Source organism: Semicossyphus pulcher, unplaced genomic scaffold (assembly GCF_022749685.1).
Source record: "Semicossyphus pulcher isolate SPU_LCO1_2020_fin unplaced genomic scaffold, fSemPul1.0.p SCAF_20, whole genome shotgun sequence".
In the NCBI taxonomy this organism is placed as follows: domain Eukaryota; kingdom Metazoa; phylum Chordata; class Actinopteri; order Labriformes; family Labridae; genus Semicossyphus; species Semicossyphus pulcher.
Genome location: NW_027211694.1, coordinates 22,782,149 through 22,805,964, shown reverse-complemented (window position 1 = coordinate 22,805,964; position 23,816 = coordinate 22,782,149). Strand labels below are relative to the sequence as shown.

At 44.3% G+C, this 23,816-nt stretch overlaps 2 protein-coding genes across 3 annotated transcripts in view; one reads left to right on the top strand and one right to left on the bottom strand.

Annotated features, from left to right (window-relative positions):
• The window catches only part of cog5 (component of oligomeric golgi complex 5), a 68,817-nt gene that overhangs the window by 36,265 nt on the left and 8,736 nt on the right, over positions 1-23,816 (bottom strand). The window contains exon 7 of the mRNA XM_069670955.1: positions 749-879. Within this exon, the coding sequence (XP_069527056.1) occupies positions 749-879 (131 nt within the window). The remainder of the gene's footprint in view (positions 1-748; positions 880-23,816) is intronic.
• On the top strand, positions 10,741-20,204 carry LOC138599436 (G-protein coupled receptor 22-like). 2 transcript variants are annotated; one of them, XM_069671118.1, is made up of 5 exons: positions 10,741-10,952; positions 14,094-14,979; positions 16,675-16,819; positions 16,987-17,133; positions 18,569-20,204. In XM_069671118.1, the coding sequence occupies exons 3-5, from the start codon at positions 16,697-16,699 to the stop codon at positions 19,622-19,624; spliced, it is 1,326 nt and encodes a 441-aa protein (XP_069527219.1). In that variant the 5' UTR covers positions 10,741-10,952; positions 14,094-14,979; positions 16,675-16,696; the 3' UTR covers positions 19,625-20,204. The 2 variants fall into 2 exon arrangements, with proteins under 2 accessions (XP_069527219.1, XP_069527218.1); XM_069671117.1 differs by lacking the exons at positions 10,741-10,952; positions 14,094-14,979 and having other exon boundaries at positions 16,465-16,819.

Sequence of the window (23,816 nt, the reverse complement as noted above, 5' to 3'; positions counted from 1 at the left end):
CTTGCATCAACGTGCTAAATTTAGGTGGGAAAGAGGTGTTACTCTTATAAAAGCCCTCCAGAGTAGAGCTGCTGTAACATTCACTATAAACCGAAACACTGTGACACTTGTGACAAAGCTGTCGTCAACACAACATAAACGACCATTTTCTCATACAAGTGAATGGGAAAGTGTGTCCAAACTTTTGACTGGGAGTGTACATGATTGATAAATAAAAATATGTTAATGAGGATATAAGAAAATGGATGCACAGAAGTTTTAACATGAAAATAACCAGAGTATAAAAACAAGGATTTAGTGCCATAATAATTTGAATTAGAAGATTAAAAACCTTAATAATAATAGAAAAAATAAGCATCCATAATATGATATAAAACTAAAAGCCACTTGTCATAACAATAAATAAATGACTGACATGAAAGGTAAGATGTGTGAGCCACTGGAGGGCTTTTATTGTGAAAACTAGAGCAGGAAGTGTTTAAATAACAGAACCTTTGCACAAATTAAAAATGGAACCAGACCGCACTAAGACAAAAGAGGGCAGGTAAACATGGAGGACGTTTAGTACAGGTGAGGTTAATACACCACCAACAGGTGGAGCAGGGGGAGGTTTAAAGATTTCATTCCAATATTTTGATTATGTTTTATGAATTTCTAATAAGGATTTATAAAAGGTCAAAGGTTAACAGGTCCAGGACGACAATTCTACATATGTGCGAGTGTGTGTTGTCTGTGTGTGTGTGGTTACCTGGATCTCCATGCCCTGCTCCAGCAGCCTCTTGGCCTGGTTCTCCACCTCCAGCCTGGCTCTGCTGATCAGCAGCAGGTCGTTCTCAATCACCTCAATGCCGCTCAGATCCACACCTTGGGACAGGTAGTCTGGAGCAAGTCCAAGCACACACAACGGGAAGAAAGAAACCACGCATTATTACAGGTCATATTATCCGTCTTCTTTCCATGTCAAAGTGTGTTTGCAAAGACTGAAGCACGCAGAACTCTAACCTTTTCAACCTTTAGTTTTCCAAAGCAACAACAGTTTGGGGATATTTAAAAGTTTTATTTCACAGACTTTCAACCGGAGTTAGACGTAAGCTGTGTCCCACTTCAGGGGCTGCATCCTTTGAAGGACGTATTTGAAGGCAGATTGCATCACAGCACGCGTTGAAGGTTGTCCCATTTACAGGGCTCCTTTAAATGCGTCCTCCTTTTCCCGTGCCACGAAGGATCCATCAGGTGCTCGTATCCCGAGATTCATTGCGCACCAATTCAAACAAATGGCGGACAGTTGAGCGGGCGAGGAATTCACCTTAAATGTAAAAGTTTTTGGTTTCAACTCAATCGAATAGCTAGAGATAGAAATGTTAAACATAACGAAAGGGGCCTTAAAACTTCAAATTATCTTTTAAATAACAGGTTCAGTTCATGACGCTGCCGAAATGTGGTGGTGAAATATGGCAAATAAACAAACAATTAAAAAATAAATAATGGCATAAAAGCATATGTGATGATATGACGATGATATGACGATGATATGACGATGATATGACGATGATATGATTATGATATGACGATGATATGATTATGATATGACGATGATATGACAATGATATGATTATGATATGACGATGATATGACGATGATATGATGATGATATGACGATGACATGATGATGATATGACGATGACATGATGATGATATGACGATGATATGACGATGATATGATGATGATGATATGACGATGATATGACGATGATATGATGATGATATGATGATGATATGATATTCTATATGGCTGAATTCTCGAAATTTAACGGCCAAATTGGCGAGAACAGCTGGTGACACGAGCAGGAAATCCTCCGTAGACCACACCGTCTCATTTCCGTTCCGCCTTAGCGTCGACACAGGCGACAAACAAAGCATCCTTCATAGACCGCGTCCTTCAAAGGATGCCGTTTTTTAAATGCTGGTGAAGTGGTCACAGACTGAAGCTGAATGAAGGATTGGTGATTTTATAAACATGACAAGAAGAAGAAACATTGTGTTTAATCAATGTGCTTCAATAAAGATGATCCATTCAGGTTATCAGTGTCAGTTCTGCTCTTGCCCGTTTTATGAACTCCCAAATGAACAAAGTGATTCCTTATTCCCTCCGAGAAGAAAAGAAAATAAAGAATACAAGTTTTTATTGATTGCAGGTCTTTCAAATGAGAAGAGTGAATTTTACGTGATAGAAAAATGTTTTTTTAATCACATTTGTAGCAGCCCAGCGAGTCTGAAACTTCATTAACACCTCGTCTTTGTGATTAAATTATGGTGTTTCTCTTATTTAATTTGCATCCCATTGACAGTAAAGCCGACAGCGGGACGAGTCAGCTTGACAGATTAGTCAGCAACACTTGTTTCAAAGAAGCACATCGCACTTCTGACAGCGTGTTAAACATTTCCAGCCCATTTCACCGCCGCTTTGTTTGTCCGCCCACCTGCTGCAGAAAACCTGACCGAGCATTAGAGGAAGAAATATTGACTCGCTTTGAAACTGAATCCTGTTTTGGAGCTGATATGAAATTGAAATTGATCCGTCAGTATGTGTGATTTTGTCCAACAAATCACGAGCGCTTCAGCAAACACACGATGATTCTAGCAGCAGAGAGAGTCTTATTGCTGCCGTGATCTATGCTGCTCGCTCTCCTTTCATTTCCACTAAACTTTAAGAGATGTTTTTATAGAAAGCATGAGGAGGCAAACATAAAGCGTCTCCTCAGAGTTTCGACTCTGCAGTCCTGACTCGTGTGGGAAGTTCACTGAGCCGGAAAGGAAAGAAAAGCAGGGCCAGGCGGAGAGATGAGCAGGCTGATACAGGGAGACTCAGATAAGACACGACGGGCGAAGACAGACGGCAGACAGCAGCCTGGTGTGTGTGACTAAACCGCGACCTGCTGGTGTAACCTCCTTCTGGCAACATTGCACAACAGTCTGAAGTGAAAATGTAAAGCTAGCAAAAGGAGGCAGTGAAGGAGGCAGTGAAGGAGGCAGTGAAGATTTCAGTAACTTAAATTAAAGCTCCCGAATCAGGAGAAACTATTTCATATCTGTGTGGAAGAAAGTGGGCCCTCTTTAGACGGCGGAAGGCGCACAGACTAAAGAGCATGGCGTGAAGTGATTTAGGGCGTGTCCAACGGCGCACATCTGGGCGCAAACCGAGGTCCAAGGCGCAGAGAGGTCGGCTATTCATAGCCATGTTTTCAACGTAACATGAATCAAACCAATCAGAGTGTCAGCTCTCCTTCCCTTTAAGAGCCCAGTGCGGCTGCAGGCAGGCGTGTTGCTGTTTACACGGCAGATTTCAGTCATTCTTCTTATACGATCTATATCTTCCTTTCCACTGTGCCCCTGCACACGCAGAGAAAGACACAGTTCACTGTACAATATACTGCACGTCGAAGCACGGATTGAAGTCACTGAAGCCATCCCAGCAGAGACGAAAAAAAAGAGAGACCCGTGTTCCTTTACGCACGAGGCACAGCAGCGTTCATTAATTATTTGAATCTCCAGACGGACAGGATCTTATGTTCGCTAAAGTTCTGCGTGCTGACCATCAAAGAAGGTCGGCTGTAAATGTTTATTAACTTATCGTTGCTGCTGGATCACATGGCTGTGGTCTCCAGCAGAGTGGACACTGGACAGTGTATTAATATCTGTGGGCCCGATTGTCGGTGCCACATGTAGATATGTCTGAGGATTATAATAAACGTACCTCTAAGCTGTGCGTGGGTGTCTGTTTCTGTGTGTGTTAGAAAAAGCGTGTGTCAGAATGAGCGCGTCTTATGGAGAGCTTTGTGTCGCTCTCTGTAGTTCTTGGCCCGTGCGCGGCTCCAGCAGGGGGCCTCCCTGAGGTGAAGCAGGTGTGTGACACAGCGGTGAGCTTGTCCACGACTTCCTGCACTTCTCAGCAGATCGGTAACAAACCGCAAGCAGCATCATGATTTAAGGAGACGAGGGAAACAAAAGCTTGCAGTCTGTCCCTTAAAGGTTTTTTCATCTACAGTATCTTCTGAGTCAAAGCGCTGCTGAGCGTCCCCGCGGGAGTGAAAAGCAGAGACTCGTGTTGTGAACTCTCCGATGTATGTCCATAATGCGCCCTTTAAATAGCAAACACAGACTGCGCCGTAGACTTTAGTACGGTCCGACGTCTGCTTTGATTTTACACCCCTGCTCTTCTGCAGTGATGCCGGCAGTGACTGATGCAGAGAAGAAACCAGCCTCCCAGCGTTACAGCGTTACAGCGTTACAGCGTTACAGCGTTACAGCGTTACAGCGTTACAGCGTCATCTACAGGAGCGGAGGTCGTTATGATCACTGGAATGTGAGGGAAATATGAGGGCGTCTTTAATCCATTAAATGTATCGATATTAGGGTCGAGAAAAAAAATGAAATATCGCGATATTTTGATATAACGATATTTTTGCGCAGGCCTAACGTTGGCGCACGATCACTTGCTATTTACACGACTGCGTCAGGTGGAAAATAGGGATGACACTTGTGACGCTTTGCGCCGGGTGTACGACAAGGCCCCTTATCTCCTTAAGGCAGTGGTATTCATTGCTTTAGCTTCACTCCTTCAGTCTCATACCATCATCTTGACTCTCTTTTGAGGACAGCCCTGATTTTAATTTTCCTGAGTGTAATCATCTTTTTGCAGCCATATGTTTGGATAAATCAGGAGAACAAAAGAGTGCAGGGAAATCAGCAGCTGATTATGAGACAGGAGGCGGAGACAGGGTGCGGGAAATCAAACCATTTCAGATGTGCCATTTGTCTAGAGCTGCAGATTGTTTGCTTTTTTTTCCCAGAGAGAAAGAGAAAGAGAGAGATGGAGAGTATTAGCAGGCAGGTGGCGGGCTTAGACACAGAGCAACGAGGGAATTGGACAGGAGCCACGTTCAATTCGAAAGCAATCCGCTCGGAGCCTCAACCCCGAGTACAAAGCCTGCCGGAGCCCAGGATCGAACAGCTGAGCCCTGGATCCCTTTGCTTGTTTAGATATGTGTGTTTGTGTGAGAGAGAGAAGGAGGTTGGTCTTCTCAGACTTGTGTCATAATATGCTCAGAGGGCCGACACACACACACACACACACAGAAACACAGACATGGATATTATGTGTTGTTCCCAGGGGATGAGCTGTGCTCTGGCCCAGATGTGCTCGGGGTTCTCTGCTGGTGAGGGGATTCATTCAGCTCATTCTTCAGACGACGACAAGATTGATATTGCAAAAATCAAAGACCCCCATGATTAAAAAATGTGCTTTACATGATTGGAATTTATCACAGCATTGCAGCGCTTGAAATAACAGCAGTTTGTTCCCCCCTCGGCTTCACCTTGGTGATGGCGGTAATCAGCAGAGCAGGTTGTGGCTGGGAGGAGGCAGCGGGGAGGAATCTGCTTCCAGCTTATCAGAGCAAATTAAACAGACAGGAAGTAATAATCATGTTAAGAAGGCTGAGGTGCAGCTGAGAGGTAGACCCGAGGGGATATAATGAGGAGGCTAAAACAGCAGCTTATCAATCAAAGTCTTCCTTCATTGTGCTGCCGATCAGTTTCAGTGACCACAGCTGGGACTGCTTCAAGGGCCGGGCGATAAAAGCATCTCAATAAGGGATGGTGCTAAACCGTACAAAGATATCTGGGATCATTTTTACTTGATGGATGGAACCAAACAGAGAAGACAGTCTGCACTTTCCTCTTAAAGGGCCAGTTCGCCGATTTCCAACCTCAGTCATATCATGCTGTTATGTGGAGCTAATGCCATCATGGTAGGAAAAAAACGCAATTTGGCTCTGTGCCTTCAGAGGATGCTATCCATCTCTCCAACGGGCCCTTGAAAACCTCAAGGCCAGGGAGCTCGCTAAACTGCACTTCCTCAGTCTAGGACGCCGCCTCCGACGTCATGTCATCGTTCAGAATCATCAGGTTTGAAATGTCGACTGCAGACCTGAAGATGTTTCAGACGATCCACCGGTATATTCTCGTCGTATTTCAGACTCTGTCCCGCTCTGAGCCGTCGCCTGCAGAGAAACGGTAGTTTTTCCCTCCAGCGTCTCTCGCTGGGCCGTTCCTTTCAGAGGGAGGGGCGCAATGCATGCTGGGTGTTGTAGGAATGTAGAATGGGCGAAACCACGAGCTGTTTGTACGACTTTCCCCACAGCTATGGCGCCAATTTCTAATATTATTGCTTCTATTGATTACAGAGAACACCAGCTTTGACTGACAGTGCCGTTTAAGTACACACTGAAGTACACGCCAACAACAGTAAATCACTGTTTGAGCTGCAGGTGAAAAAGTGTCTGCCTTCCATAAAGGAGAAAAAAAAATCATGTGGCGAGTGGCGACTTCATTTAAAGCCTTTTAACTAAACTTCAAGAAGCCATCATCCGCTGAATCTGTTAGAAACCTTGTAAACAATTAACACTGAAGGAATCATAACAAAAACAAGCTAAGCGCCGAGAAAAAAGCTAAGCTAATGTTAGCAACAGCACTGCTCTCAGCTCCTCTTCTCATCCTGTACATAGAATGTATAAAAAGATGGCCGACATGACCCAAAACCCTCTCTGTCGCCCCCTGCTGACTGGCTGCAGTATAGCTCATAAAGCCCGCCTCCTCCATGTTAACAGATGGGACATGAGTCAAACTATAAAATCAAAATACACGTCAAATACATTTTTCTCAAACATGGTTTCTGTCATTATAGTTAGTTCTTATCCTGCTGATTTATGTCCAAGTGTTCATTTTTCTCACAAGTTTACTTTTAATTAGTTATTTGATGCTGTAAAAGGGGGGCGTGGCCTCATGATTGACAGCTCTGTGGGCTCCTGCAGCGTTCTGTTCCCGAGTAGCAGAGTAGAGGAGGAACGGCGAGAGGAGACGTAACTAACACTAACACTACAGTCATTGAACTTTCCATCAGCGTGAATATCTGCTTCAGACCGACACAAGAAGCTGTTCTGCTGCAGGCTGAGCCCACCTGAGGGCTCCAACACGCCAAGGACACCTGAGGGCTCCAACACGACAAGGACACCTGAGGGCTCCAACACGCCAAGGACACCTGAGGGCTCCAACACGCCAAGGACACCTGAGGGCTCCAACACACCAAGGACACCTGAGGGCTCCAACACGCCAAGGACACCTGAGGGCTCCAACATGCCAAGGACACCTGAGGGCTCCAACACGCTAAGGACACAAGGTAAAGGTGTGTGTCGGGTAGAGGAAGGGGCGGGACGTCAATACCACGGCTCCACCAGCCGCTCTCTGCTGCACACACTCTGGGCAGGGCTTAAAATGACTATTTCTTTGTTTGTTTATTTCAAACAGTCAGTCTAATGATAAAGTGAATTTTGGTCGATTTCTCTTGTTTTGGGTCTAACTTTTGTAAGAGGCTACATTATCTATCGAGCATTTCGTTGATTAAAAAGAAGCTCTGTAGCAGACCAGAGGAAACACTTCTGCCAGAAGTGACTTTTTTTTTGCAGGAATGTTTTTCTTAGCGCTCAACAAGAAGAATGCCCGAAGCAGCTTCTTAAAAATAACATGTTTAAAGAAGACAGAGGCTGTGCAACGGGCGGGCTGCAGTGTGTCACAGCTAGTGTAAACCAGGATGTGACGCTGGGAGCTCATTTGCTTAGAGGCAAAATGAAATGCGATTTTCGTCTCTGTAATGTGATGAAGTAAGACTGAAACTGGAATAGAACAACATTAGAATTGTGTAATGTTCAGATTTCATCATGTCTCATTTTTAGTTGCACTCTAATCTCCAGAACAGATTTGTGTTTTTCAATGATGTGTTGAAAACAAAAACGTCCTTCAGCATCAACAGATTTAGGCTCCAATCATTTGTCATAATAATGACCAGATTTTATTGTGATACTTCAGTTACAAACCAATTATTATCAATAATCAAAATAGTTAGCAATAAATAGTTGTCGCTGTTCCACAATGTATCAATGTCGGGCTTTTACTGTGAAGGAACTACAGCTTCCTGTACCCTTACTAACCAACGCCAGCTCTGCAAACAACTCAGGGTGTACTGATAGATATACATTAAAATATACACATAGCGGTACTTTTATAATTTGCCTGTTAAAGTTAGAAAAATGTTTTAATAAAAATGAATGCATTTTTTCTAAAAAAAGTTTGAAAGGACACTCAAAGAAGTCCTGGCGACAAGTCCTGGCGACAAGTCCTCCGAGTCCTTTTTACACGTTTGACGGACACATGGAAACGTTTGGTTTGTTTATGCAGCAAAAATATTTTAGCTGTGCGATCAATTTTCTATTATTCTAATGTGTTTTTGAATCACGTTGGTTTGTTTCGTTTTAAAAAACTGTATGCACATTTAAATTTAATTATTTTTCGGAGCCTCTCCTTTTTGAAACGAACAAGGTCCGACCTTAGTCACGATTGGCTGACAGTATTTGGAGTGACCGCGTAGCCCCTCCCCCACACGTGCGATCCCACGTTGGGGAGCGGCCGCACTGCACTGTCACTACAAAGTTGTAGAAAACATGGCTGCTCTAGGATCGGTTATTCGGCCTTATATGTACGAGCCAGAATCGCCAGGAGGCATCGGAACGGTAAGTTGAAGTTGCTCGCGCAAGAAGGCAGCCTGAGGTGAACAACGGCGAATGACGGTTGGTCGATTTTAGCGAAAGCGAGGTTTTACGTAGAAACCTGCAGCTGTTCTGAGCGGCCCGTTTCAGAGGCGACCTTTTTAAAAATTTCATAATCACTTTTTCACTGTGAACAATAAACACACAAACATGTAAATACAAAAATAATTTGTAATACTACCCCAGCTTACACCATGCTCTCACAGGTTAAATTAGTGTTTTTCTGAATGGAGTCTGGTGTGTGTGCAGAGAGCGATGTAACGTCTGTGTGTGGTTAAAACAATCATCTTCCTCTGTAACAAAAAGGTCTATCTCTGTAGGGATCCTTTCTGTCATGTTGTCACACACTTAGAAGAACAATCTGAGCCTGTCAGTGGAAACAACAAGAACTTTTAGTGGACGACCTTTGATTGGGACGCATTTCCCCCCCAAGGACTTACAGCCATTACAGCCCGTTTCAGGGCAGTTGGCTGAGGCAATCTACTGGAGCAAATTTATTTTTACATATTATTCATTAAAACCTTAAAATAAGGGCTCAGATTTAAAACTACCAGAATTACCTTTAAAGCTTTGCGTCGGTCCAAAAGCTGCAACAACACCGCTTGAAATATGAATCAAAGGATGTGCAGAGGACGACGTGAGCATGTGGAGCGGGTTCTTTTGGATGCTTGCTCTGTTTAAATTGTTGCCTTTTCTTAGCTTTCCCCACTTTTGTTTTATGAGCTTTTGACATCGAGTTTGCAGAAATCCGTGCTGCTGGACCCTCCTTAAGGCATCGCCACTTACCGATGTGCCAAAGTCCACCAATGCTCCCTCATAAATGCAAAGCACACACTCACAAACAAAGCCCCGCGCTCGCTTTTACTCTTATGCACCTCTGTTTGAAAAGGCACAGCTGGAGATGAGACAACAGCCGGCAGCTTTTAGGGTAGCCACAGACAGCCTGGATATCAGGCTGCAATATTAATGCCTTCATTAAACATTTATGGATGTTTGCTGTTGCACTCAACTGTGCTTACAGCAATTTCTTTGGTGTGAAACTCACACATCATTGTCATCGTTTTTTCTCCCCGTTTTCAAGCTGTCTGCATCTCCGAGTCTGTCTCTGCCTCACTTGCAGATCATGCTTATTTGTGCAGAGAAAAGGTCTGCAGCTGTATTTTTGCATCCCTCTGTATAACCCTGCAGTCTCTGGTATATCTCTCTCCCGCTATAGACTAGGGGGAAAACATGCCTCCCGCTGAGTTGCGCATGTCAGTAACAGAGTCGTACTGGAAACCATCATCTCTGCTTACACTTCCTGAATAAACAGATGACAAGGCGGAGATGAGGAGCTGAGATAAAAGGACCAGATCGAGGAAGATGTGACTTATCAGGAGCTCTGGTTTTATCAGAGGACAAGTGTAATCCCGGAAGGCAACAGATGGGCGCTGATATGAATTCTGTGAAGTCAGTCTGCGTTCATGTTGGCTGGTGGGGCTGTTGTTGCCATGCCAATGTCAAAGTAGCCCTAATTAGTCCTCTCACTTACTACCTTGCAGATATGCTCGCCAGGCAATAAGGGCAACACGGGGACCGCTACAACGGAAGCCAGACTGGGACAATTAAGCATCCGGCAGGTGCTATGCAAACACAAACAGTGGAGGAGTGGCCAAAGTCCTAAGAGGAAGGATGCTGCCATTAGTATCGTCATGACCACCGTTTCCTACCTGAGCTCTTCAATGAGGGTAAACAAACTTACTGGGAGATGGCTCAGAGGAAAACAAGAGTTTACCCGCCGATCACAGGCAGCGCAAACCAAAGATAAAGGGAAGAAAGGCGCACAGAGTGAAAAAGCAAAAGGAGAGTGTTAAAGCTGCTCAGTGACTCTAATTAGTGAAGCGCAGAAGTGTAAAAGGAAAAAAAGAGAAGGAGAAGACAGTTGAGAGAGGGAGGAGGGGGGAGGGAGCGATGGATGAGTAGGAAGGGCTACTGGAGGCAGATACGGAGGGAGGCAGGAAGCAGAAAGAAACACAGCAGAGAGAGAAGAGAGGGGGAGGCAGAGCAGCAGCGTCAGTATCTCTTTCTTCCTCCAGGCTCCGAGGCTGCTTGCTTCCTACCAGTCAAATTTCCATCCTGAGGGGACTCAACGGTGCAGCCTCACATCCTTGAATGATGGACTAAACCTCAGCCACTCATGCTTATCACCTGTGGGCACCACGCTACCTTTGGGATTGGAATGACAAAGTCCTGCAGGGGAGGAGAGCAGTCCGACAGACCGGGGGATCACTGAGGAACAGTCTTTGACCAGAGGTAAACTAACACAATCATATACTAACATTGTTATCGCAGTTCTGATAGCACGGCTAGTAAATGTGTTGCAGAAGGCACATTTATCTGGAGATAAACACACACGGCACGCTGACATGTTGTGGAGTCCGTGAGTCACGACTCTCAAGCAGTGATTATTCTGAGAGGAGAATAATTAGAGAAAATGAGTGGCTGTCAAACAGGAAGAACAGATGCTTTCATGGGCAGAGCTGCGTTCGCTGCCTCCCAAAGACAGAAGCAGGAAGGATCACACACACACACAAAACTCATCAGACTGAACTCGTTTGGATTTGTCCTTACAGCGGGGTCACACAGAGGACAGGAATTTAGGGTGAGGGAACATAAAACCAGAAGGAAAATTAGCATGACAAAGGAAAGCAATTAATCCATCAAGAGAGAAATGAGGTTAAAATAAAGAAGCAACTTCTCACATGTTGTGAAGATTATAAAGAGACAGCTTAAGTATTAAACTCCTTATCTAAGAAAGACAAAACGTTAAAGACATTTGACTCAAGAGAGCTGCAGTGTACCATTACTTTCATTGTTTAGCCTTAAATGTTTCCCAAGATGACCTTTTCAAACTGCTTGTTTTGTCCAGCCAATAATAACCTACGTAAAAGATATAAGACAAATAATCAATCAAAGCTTGACCTTTGTGAACAATAAATGAGACATATTTGACGTGTTACTTTGTTGACTAATCGAGGAGTTCTTTCCCTCGTTGATCCGACACCTTCCTCAGACTTTAGCGTCCCGTTTTTTCCCCTGATTATTTTATGTAACTGCAGCCCGAGGCGGCAGTGGAGCCCGGGCGTTAGGCCAGAGATTGGTAGGAGTGCTGACAGTGGTAGGTGTTCTTTCAGGTTGGATGTGATTGGCTGGTTGTGTTTAGGTACAAGTTCTGCGTGGTTAAGGTTAGAGGTAAGCCTACGTCTGTCAGCATGTCCCACACTGCAGTGCCGTGATGAAGTTGCAGGCGTTTCATCTCTCAACACGGTGAAATGTGGGAGCGGTGAAGAGCGTCTACAGCCACAGTAAACGTGTAGAAGTGCACTGAACGCATAGTTGATAACAGTATGCAGTATAGGTTAAACACGTATGTTATGTGGGATGGACAATTTAAACGGTACGACAAAATGACTAATGGACTACAGACGTACGCTGATAAAACACTAAATATCTCTTATATTTAATACGACTACAAAGAATAAAAGATGATTAATAAATGTGTGAAAAAAAGGACCTTAGGGTGTGTATTAACATGAAGCTACATATCGTGATCCTTAGGTTACTGGGGGTGGGAACCAACGATACGATAATGATAATATCACGATACAGCGATTCTTCCGTAAATGATATATTGCAAGACAATCATATGATCACGATATCTGATTAACTTCTTCGGGCAGTGAGAAGAAGAATTTCCGTTCACGTTACCCTCATGAAGAAGTGTCGGGTTGAGTCCAGATGTAAAGTCAGGACGCCGATATATCGCCGTACCGATACTTTGTCCCACCCCGACGGGTTACGATTAAATCTATTGCGATACTGTAAGCGAGGTGCTTTTCACAACAGTGTGATCTGCATTAACAGTCCCTCTGACACAGTAGCACCATGTTTCCAGCAGTGTGCGTAAAGGAAGTAGCATTTGCCCGTATCAGTAAAAAAAAAATGTTAGCATGTAAAATTTTTCAAAATGGGAGCGATTCCCTCCATAAATGCTTTTTATTGTTATCAGAATTAGTAGCAGTAGTCGTAGTAATTTAGATGATTATGTTAAACTCTATCATATATTAGGGCTGTGCATGAATTGTTGTTTTTAAGCTTTGGATATTCTTACTTTATCCTGATTCAGTTTACGATGTTACACAGGAGTGACATAGGCGAAGGTTAGCACACTATATAAACAGTGAAGGGCTTTAACACAACGCCGAACCGCTGCCGTGAATCTTTGCGCGTAAAATATTCATTTAAAATTGGTGCAGTTCTTTTGGGTACTGACACACAATGAAAAAAACATTATACTGCACGACTGTAGTGTAACGATATCCACTTAAACCCTGATTAATTGTGTGTTTGTGCCACTTCCATCAGCAAGATTACAATATGCACCGCTGATACGAGCTGTGGTTCAGTCACAAGTTATAAAGCATTCCCTCCTGTGGATACCAAGAACCAAACTATATTTAAATCTCTATATTGAGAGATACAAACATTTGCTGCAAAACTTGTTAAGTTGACAAAAGGCTGCATCTCGTCTCAGTTCACACGGCCTCATTAGAGTTAGTGAGAAATGTTGACCTCAAGCACAAACTATTTGATCTCCCTCTTCAGTCCGCTGGTCGTTGTTTACAGTCCGACAAGCAGCTTGGGAGCAGAAATAAAGTAGGATTAAAGAGACGAGGTCTACGAGCATATGCAGATATCTGTTTATGGAGGTTTTTAAACAGCTAAATTGTCGTCAGACTGGAAGTTGTCCACCGCTTTCCACCTCTTTTGCTGTTTTTGTTTGCAACCAACTCAAAAGTGATTAGTCAACACCGTTTGAAACACCAAATCTCTTCCCTGGCCTCCGGATTCTGCATTCATTCGTAGATATCTGTTTATACACATTACGATTGCATAAACATGACTAAGATTTTTACCAGACCTTTGACAGTATTTGACAGCTCTCACCATTCATGCAGAAAATCTTTCCGAATTTAAAACGTTGAGACAATCCAGCTGAGGCCTGAAGTGACTCCGAGATGACTGAGGCAGCGTGTGGCTAGTTGTTGTGACAGTCATTCAGCACAACATCTCATGCGCTGAGACAGTCTGCAGAGAACCAGCGCACAGTTTTCAGTGCTTATTTGCTGAACAGCACATGACAAGAACCATCAAAGACACGAAGCAAGGCATCAAAAAGTGATTGAACACACATTCGGCACAGACGCAACACAAACACTCAGGGACAGGCGTCCAATTAGGATAGAAAGAGCAAGCTCCCTGTCAGGGGATGATAAATGAGCTGAAATTACACAGCAGACATGTGATGCAACATGACGACTCCGGGGGAAACGATCAGGCTTCAATGTGACAAATGTCTTCCTTTTATAATTTAGCCATCCTTTCCCTTTACAGGATCAAAGATGAATCAGCCTGAGGAAGAACGCACGGGAAGGGGATGACGATGATGATGAACAAAAGGAAATAACGTCATTCGGCTTCAATCAATTCCTCGCCCACAGTCTCGGAATAAATAGGCGATGAATGTCCGAGGTGGACTCAATGGTCTCAGAGGACTCCACATGACCTGAATCCGGGTCTCTGACCTGCGGTGCAACTCCGGCCGTCCCCGGATCACAGAGAAGTGAAAGGTTTGACCGGGTCAACTCCAGAGGAGGTACCAAACAACTCCCCCTCCCATTCTGTCATCTTTACTTTCTCCCTTCATTTGTTCTGTGGAATATAAAATCATAAACCGGACGTGGTCTAAGATAAGTCGCTATGGACAACCTTGAGCCCATCATTATCTCTAGAGAGGAGACGAGCCGGGTGTGAATGACGTACAATACCTGACAAGAGGACATTAGTGTAGAGAGAAGGATTGTTCTGGCGCTGGCATCATTTTCAGGCGGGGATGAGACTGGAGGCAATGGTCCAAGCACAACGGACAATGAAGAGACAGAGCGATGCATGAATGAAAGCATTGATCTGAGTGCACCGCACTGATGTTGCAAACCACATGCCCCCCAACGAGGGGCGGGCGCGTGTTGGTTTCTGTGTTTCACAAACAGACTTTTTCCTTCGCCTGAGCGGAGACAGTTTCCCCAAAGCTACGACCCACAGACGACTTTTCATCCTCGATATGTTCACAGTTAGAATTCAAAAGTTGGATTATCTTGACTATTGAAGATTGCTCTGGTCAAGTCAGCGATATGGGGGGACGGTTTTGGATGCTCCATCAAGTTCTTTGTGGCCACTTTGATTGCTGCTGAGCTGGAGAGGACACTGCTCGGAGGGAGTGGTGAGTTTAAGCCACAAACACACCTGCACTCAAACTACAGACGGATCAAGTCCACGAAGCGCATCCTAACCTAGCTATCTTTCATTTGGTCTCTGTAGGCTTAGCAAGCGAACAAGGACGCTCAAACAGATTATATGTTGCACTGATTTCTCTAGCGTGTAATCCTGCAAGGCCTTTGAGACAGCATGAAAACAAATACGAACTCCCGTCCCTTTAATTTTTGCTAAATGCTTCAGTATGCTGGAAACAAAGTAGCTCCTATGATGCGTCATCCGACCACATCAGCAGCGTATATTTTACGTTTTTTATCAATGAAAATGCAGCCTGAGAGCTTAAAAGAGAAGTTTAAATGTTACTGCTTACTGTCTCCCATCTGACCCACCAGGTCAAATGCTGTTGGATGCTGTTCAGCAGCGTGAAGACAGTAATGCTGTCTTTGTTGTCGTGAGTACAGAATGGTTGTTCCCTGACCTCTAAAGAACCGTCCTCTAATCTTTAAAGTTATTTGCCCTAACCGATCCTGTAAAGTGCAGCATATGGACAGTTACCTCCCTCATTCATGATTTAATTTAGTCAGGGAAAGACTACCTCAGTCACAAGTCTTGTTACGCAGTTAAGCTCCTGTATTTTGGATGTTTCCTGGAAAAATGAATTACCACCATGTAAGAAACACAAAGGGAGCACTTCAAGAGATCCGTCCGATGTGCAGTTTCCAAATTAGTTTGTGTCTGTAAAAAGGTGAAGTAGTCACAGCAAACTTCTACTTTCCACCCTCAGGAGGATGACACTTCATCTTTGTCTATAATCACAAGGTGTTTTTTATACTGTAGTTGTACTTCAGCATTCTGAAGAGCAATCTGAAAAGTCTCTTTGATATAAAGAATCGAAATCGTTCCTCAAATCTTCACTGACATGCAAAAATATTTCAGCCTCACTGGCTTCAAGTGAAGAAAAAGGAGGACTCGTATTGCATGAAGGACGCGTTAAGCAAAGCGATGATGAATAATCTGTCTTTGATTGCTTTTACCTTACGGTACATCACTGTCGAGTCGATGTTAGTCAAACCAACAAGAGTCCATTAATCAAAACAGGAACCTTACCTTGCAGAACACAGGAGTTGCTCGTCTCCAGCTTTTTGTGTCATAGTACGTCACACAAAAACTGTGATGGACCTGAACTCACCATTTTAAACACCATCGGATCGAGGCAGCGGTCAACGTGCGAGTCTCGTGTGCTGCATGGTTCAATAACTGTTTAATGATCAATAAGTCCTGGTCCCTTTGAAGAGAGGGATTGAACAGCTGGTAAGATGATTTCTTTTCAACCAGAAACAAACAGAAAGGTCCGTCTCTGTCGGGATCTGCTCTGTAATGTTGTCACACACTGAGAATAACAGCCTGAGCCTGTCAGTGGAAACAACAAGAACTTTTAGCGGACGACCTTCGAGCAGAGTTTTGCAGATTTGCGGTTGTTGTGGTTGACGGATGAGGCGATCTACCGGATCAATTCCATACAGTTTAAACCGAACATGCAAAAGAAAGTAGAGTAGAAGTTATTTTCCTTTAATGATGCTGCTCTTAGCACAACATATCCCTTCTTATTCTTTATATTTATAAGTCCTTGTAGTTGTAACTTAACCCTCATTGCTTGTTTGTGGTACATTGACATGAGAACATTGTATTTTGTTCTCTCCAGGCCTCTTCCTCTCATCAGGATAATGCACAAATCCCTAGTGCTCATCTCTGCAGCCACCATGAGCAACATGACGGTGCTTGACACTGCTGACCCTTATGACCTTGACATGACCTCCTCCGAGGCCATCTACCCAATCAGCTTCCAGGTAAAGCCATGCCATTTTAATCAAATCAGTGCGACAAGATTGCATTTCTTGAGAGCAGGTCAGCACAGAGATCTTCTTAGGCGTAAAATGTTCTCAAATAAGCTTGTCACGGTTTGGACCATTTGGGAATTGAGATTTCAATGCCGCCATGTTTTTCCTGTTGATAGGTTTCTCTGACAGGCTTCCTTCTTCTGGAGATAGTTCTGGGCTTGAGCTCCAACCTCACGGTGCTCGTCCTCTACTGCATGAAGCAGAACCTCATCAGCTCCGTCTCCAACATCATCACCATGAACCTGCATGTGGTGGACGTGCTGGTGAGTCCTGACGTTAACTTCAAGTTTTTGGATCCTGAGAGTCGCCATCGTGTTTGCAAAAAATGAGTATTTCAGCCATTTTGAGGGGACTGGAAGTTTGATTCAGTCTATACAGAACAGAACGTTCCTTTAGTTTAAAATAAAAGCAGCCAACGCTTATATTTCTGTGCCAGTCATTAGACATAAGTATAATATAATAGGAACAAGAGCTGCCCTTAAAGCCACTCCATGATCTGAATCATCAGTCAGATCACATCTCATCAGTTGAATGAATCACAGCTTCAGTGCTGAGTGCAGCGAAGTCGACTACTTTAAACCAGACGCTGATACAACCTCTTCCACTGCTGCACATGGTGTTTATTACAACCTGGGTTTTATTTCTGTAGCCGAGGCCGACACTTACAAAAATTAAACCCAACTTTTCCTTTGAGCTCTGATAAGTGTTGGCAGAGCTGGCCTCAAAATAGTTGCAAGAGGGCGACTGTTAGCTTTTCCCTTGTGTACAAAAAGCAGATCTTAGTGACTGCTGTGTGTATCCTTAATCTAATGGATGCTAAATTAAGCTTACTTTTCTTCTGAGAGGAAACAGAAAATGTTATTTCATCATGTAAAGTTAAGACAACGCAGTATTTCAAATACTATGAGGAGCAGTATTCTTAGGATAGCATCCACTGGAGTTTTAGATTCCCTACATTTGGAGACTTTTGGAAACAGTCCTGATTCTGCTTCAGATAAAAGCTTGTTGTGTTTTAATGCTTCGGGCAGACATGGAGACGTTTGGAAACTTTGATGCAAACAGCCACATTTCTTGCTAATAATTTCTAACCCCTCAGAACTTGTCCTTCTCTAAATCCTCACGCCTCGATCACGTAATCCTTTTCCAGGACAAAACATCAGTTTTGATTTGAAGCCGATTAAATCACATTAACATCTAAATGCCGTCTAAGATAGCTACTGAGGGCTGACTTTTGGGGGTTTACCACCAAGCCAAACACCCCTTTAGTAATCCTGACAAAAAACCTTATCATGATCATTAGACAGGAGTGCTCCTTGATCTTGGCCCAAGCTGAATCCAACACATGGCAGACGGTATACAACAATCCAAACGTTATTTTAGTTTATGAGACGAGGACGGGGAAACTACACGAGGCCAGCTAACAATGCTGCAAATGTTAGTGGATCGACTACATCGCAATCCAACGTAAAACTACAAGAAGCTCCAAGAAGAAGCTAACAATTTGCAATCCCACTTTTCCATTGGACTGCTTGATGGTCCAGTGTCATCCAGAAGGTGTTAGGAGCATAATCTCATAGGAGTAGAGGAAAGGGGTACACTACATTTACAACACAAGATAAACAGCAGCAAGCATCACTGCGGAAGGGAACGTGGCACATTAGCAACATTATCTGAATTGTCTTGTTTCCGTCTTCCCAGGTGTGTGTATGCTGCATCCCCATGACAGCCGTGGTGGTTCTTCTTCCATTGGAGGCGGAGACGGCCATGATCTGCTGTTTCCATGAGGCCAGCGTCTCCTTTGCAAGCGTGGCTACTGCAGCCACAGTCCTGGCCATCACTGTGGACCGCTACGACATCTCAGTGCGGCCGGCGAACCGCGTGCTAACGATGGGACGAGCTGTTGCTTTACTTGGATCCATCTGGGCTCTTTCCTTTTTCAGTTTCCTGGTTCCCTTCATGGAAGTTGGCTTCTTCATCGGCTCTGGTTCGGACCTCCTGAACCAGACTACATTGGTGACAGTAGCTCACACGAATGAGTACTACACAGAGCTGGGTCTGTACTACCACCTGCTGGCACAGATCCCGATATTCTTTTTCACAGCTGTGGTGATGCTGGTGACTTACTACAAGATCCTTCAGGCGCTTAACATCCGCATAGGAACACGTTTTCAGCACAACCTACCTAAGAAGAAGCAAAAGAGCAAAAACACTATCTCTCTGGGCACCGCGACACAAGCGGAGTCGACGGACGCTTCACAGAGCAGCACAGGAGTCCGAGGAGCAGGTGGGAGCGCACCTTTGGGCATGCGTGCATCAGTGTCAGTCATCATTGCACTAAGGCGAGCGGTAAAGCGTCATCGGGAGAGACGCGAGAGGCAGAAACGAGTCTTCAGGATGTCTCTCCTCATCATCTCCACCTTCCTGCTTTGCTGGACTCCAATAACTGTGCTCAACACCATCATCCTCAGCACCGGCCCCAGCGACTTAACTGTCCGCCTCCGCTTGGGCTTCCTGGTGATGGCCTATGGGACCACCATCTTTCACCCGCTCCTCTACGCCTTCACTCGGCAGAAGTTCCAGAAGGTTTTGAAAAGCAAGATGAAGAAGAGAGTGGTGTCTGTTGTAGAAGCAGATCCTACTCCGAACAATGTGGTCATCCATAACTCGTGGATCGATCCCAGGAGGAACAAGAAGGTCACCTTCGAGGACACAGAAGCCAGACAGAAATGTCTGTGCTCGCAGGACGAAGAGTAATGAGATTATTTAAATGTAAATACTTCAAATATGTACAGCCAACGGGAAGTGAGGTAACTGAATAAGAGGGAGTATTTTATGCAAATAGAGATAGAAAGTATTTGCAAAAAAAGAAGGAAGAAATGTGACTGATGGGGGAATTTACTGAGAGTCTAAACAGGCTAAATGCTCGTAAAGGATGGAGTACATAAATCTGTGGCAGCTTACTAAATCACTACTAAAATGATGACTTTAAAAAAGACGATGTGTCCCCGGAGATCAGAGGGATAGAAAGATAACAAGCGAGGAGCCTCCTTAAAGCGTCACGTGGAAACAAAGGGAAACTACCAGCAGCTGAATTTGTTTTGCATTTACGCTCGATTTTTTCCTCTGCACGAGAAACATGTCAAACAAAGAGGGTTATTTATTACTAATTATTGTGGGATGTCGTAGAGTGCTATCAAGGACAATTCAGTCATAACTAATTATCTAAGCGGCAGCGTGGTTGTTCTCTGGTTAGCGTAAGATGAAACACTGTACAGTCATAGGATACCTTGATATTGTTTGTCACCATTTGTAATAAACAACAAAAGGCACAATATGTGTCAGCATCACTCTGCTCTCTTACTTCTCCGTCTGTTTCCTCCTTAATTATCCTCATAGGAAAGTCCTTTGCAAGACATGGCATAATTAAAGTAGTAGACGTGCAGATCAGTTACGGTGCTGCACATTTCTCCTGCAGAAACATGTCTGAAAAAGGGCAGCACAACACATTTATTTACAGGCATGCGTTCCCACTCAGCAAGTGAACATTTGACCTGTCAGATGGAGCCGGGGATACATGGGCGAAACATTCAAACCATTTGGCCAATCACATGAAGACCCAGCCAGCCTGCAGCTACCCTCAGATTAATTGGTGTGATTTCATGGCTACTGAAAGGTTAGCGAGCAAGACAGCTGAGGAGAAAGAGAAGCGCGAGGAAAATCTGAAGAACGTGTGATGAAAAAGAACCGAACGTCTCTGCGGAAGATCTGCTTGCTTGGATTCAGGAGGGAGACAAACACAGGTCGCGTGTTTAACATGCTGAACAGCAGAAAGAGGTAAAACGAACTCCTGGAGATAAATACCAATACCATACCGAGGCTTGAGTGTTGGCTGAGACCTTATTTCTAACAGCTGTATACAACTAGCCTCGTATGGATGTGATATGATTGCTATAGTTGTTGTATGTCCTGGCTCCATGCTGAACGGATCCATACCAATGCTGATGGCGACATTTAGGGTGTGACCAACGACTACCTGCACCACACTGTTGTTGGTTGCTATCACCACATGCTAATCTACCTAAATTACCAAATTCACCAGTCGTCTGTGAAGGTTCTCGGTCATCCAGGTGATGGTAATTCTAAGCTTAATCCAAAAGGCAACTGGACGTGGTTGAAGTTGTTAAACAACCCCTCTACAAAGGCATGGCCCAGCAAAGGAGAGCCAGCTCCTCAGGTCAGGACTCAGCCGTCCACCTACATCTAAAGGTCAAAGGACACTCCTTTGAAGGCAGCAAGGTTCACATCCTGGCCAGAGAAGACCGCTGCTTTGAAAGAGGTGTCAAGGAATGCAGTGCTGAATTCTCTGCACGAACAGCCGAGATCACACTCAGACTCAGGATCATGTGAGCCTAACGACCCACCAACCCCAGAGGATTCTAACGACTCACCTTGCTTACACATCTGTTGGCATACTAATGCCCGACAGAGGCTTTTATGTCTAGCTCCATCCACCAGTCAGTTTCGACCTGAAGAAGCCTTTCGGCTGAGAGGTGAAACGTCTTCAAGAACTTCAACCAAGTCCAGTTGCCTTTTGGTTTAAGCTTAGACATGTGCCTTCTTTTCTGCTCTAAAGCAGCAGTTGCTAGTGACATTAATAATATGTTTTCCTGCAGTGTAGCCTCCTGTTTTGGATAAAAAGAAACAAGTCGAATTTGGGGGGTTAATAGATGATGGTATCGGATCGGTGCTTTGGCTAATCACTGACTAAACGGGACCTGACACGACTAAAGATTCGACCCCCTTCATTGTGTGTTGAAACAGTCTGAAAAGGAAAGCGACCGTCAGCCAGGAAAATCAAGAGTTACAACCGGAGCCGACCGTGGACGTCACACATGCAGCGCTGTCTGGATATCTGAAGTGTGCTCCTGCAGTTACCGTTTATCGCCACAGGTGCCGCCAAAGAGAACGAAGCTGAGCTCTTCGAGATTAGCAGTTTAAGTAAACATCCTTGTGAGGAGAAGTTTGGATGGAAAAGACTCAATTCACGCCAACAAGTGACCAGCGAGGCTGAGCGAACGCGAGTTTAGGCGAATTGTCGGCGTGCAGTGGGTCCACACTGTGATGCATAACTTTAGGCCATATCACAGGCATTTCCAAATGTGGTTTCTGTGTTGGAACGACTCCACTATTTATCGAAGGCAATATCTTCAGTGCAAAAATAAACAATAATATCGTACATTGCAGATTGTTCTCATGTCAACACAAACAACTACATGTTGAGCTCTTTTAAGCATCAAAAGAAAGCAGAGGAACATTGTCACCCATAGAGTCATGCTGCTGGCTAAGTACATATAATTGCGTTGACATATTTAATTGGACGTTAGCACAATATAGTGGCTATATTGTTTGTTTTATCAAAAACATCCCACTTGAAACGACCTCTAGGAAAAGGAAACGGCCCTGAGATGTGACCGGTCTTTAGATGACCCTCTTGTAACCCCACTGAAGTGATTCCAGTGGCCCTGATAACAAAACACAAAGCAGCAAAGCCCACTTGACATTGAATTGTTGGAATTGTTGGACAACAAGTGACTGGCACAGCAGAGAGCAGAGGCCGACACTGTATCACCTTTAAGAGCTCGTTGTTGTGCTGGACGCCGAGGACACTGCAGCCATTTAAAACCTCTTTGCAGCCAATGGAAACTGTGCGAGGCTGTGTGTGTTTATGTGTGTGTGTGTGGTATGAGAAGTGGTCGCACGCTAGCAGGCACCGGTTTCTAAAAACACTTGTCCTTGTGAACCCCGCTCTGTCACGCTTAATGCCTTTTGATAACTACGGGTGGTATCACAGATAGATAACCGACCCGCTGACATGCACTCCATCAATATCACTTTTCCTCTGCCGACACCAGAAGGTCACACAGTCTCCTGAAGCTCTGCAGCCATAGTTAGACAATTATTCTGACCCTGTGAGCGAAAGTCTGTGATGGAGAGCTGAGAGAAAAGGTTGAGCTGGGATCAGTGTTGTAACCTCGTTGTAAATCTGCTCCAGTAGATTGCTTCAGGCAGTTTGACCACTTCTAAGTTCTTTCTCAGAGCCTGACAGGATTACAAAAACGGATCCCTACAGAGAATCCCCTTTTTTGTAAAGTTAAGATAATTTTCTTGACCAGGAGCAGCCGTGACATCGCTCTCTTCAAAGCCACCAGACTCCATTGACAAAAACACTTTTTTTAACTCGCAGAACAAGTGAGCTGCTCATCTATGGCTGCTTGGATAAGTTGGTCATTTTGAGTTGTTGTGTCTAATCGTTGGGTTGGATCCCAACTAACAATTCAAAACATCAAACGGGCACGACAACACAAACTGACAGATCGAGGCAGCAGCAGGGCATGACGGATCACTTTGCAGCCATTACAAGGAACTCCTCTGTTGTGCAAGGGAAAATTAATGTTTATGCCAATCGAGTCTGGTGGCTTTAAAGAGCAGCTGCTCCTGGTCAGAACGGTTACTCCCCCAAACCAAAATAAAATCTATCACAAGATTGAAACACAAGTTAATGTGCTTTATACTTCAAGCAATGTGTATGGATGGTTAAACCACTGACTGACTTCAAGTCTCTATTAATTGGGTGCAAAATAAAGAACTCATTTTGTAATTCTAAGTGCCTGACAACATTACAGATGCAACAACTCTTTCATCGCTCCATTGACAGAAAATGTTGCCTCACAGAACACAGGGTTTCCTGCTCTACTGCTGCTGTGGTGTTCCAAAGCTTACGCTAAAGCAGCTGCCCTCTTTAATCTAATCAAATAACTGTAAACTTGTGAAGGACGAGTTACAGGAACCATCCAGAAATTTGTATGACGTCAACAACGACTCCTGAAAGCAAAAGGCAACAAAGAAAATACTACTAAGGCCAAACGGAGGTGAAGAATCCGGCCTG

Bases quoted from the DNA above. Each gene is read 5' to 3' on its own strand.
- LOC138599436 (XM_069671117.1), top strand. From the start codon at position 16,646: ATGAGAACATTGTATTTTGTTCTCTCCAGGCCTCTTCCTCTCATCAGG. The intron at 16,820-16,986 runs GTAAAGCCATGC...TCCTGTTGATAG, and splicing joins TCTACCCAATCAGCTTCCAG to GTTTCTCTGACAGGCTTCCT. The intron at 17,134-18,568 runs GTGAGTCCTGAC...CCGTCTTCCCAG, and splicing joins TGCATGTGGTGGACGTGCTG to GTGTGTGTATGCTGCATCCC.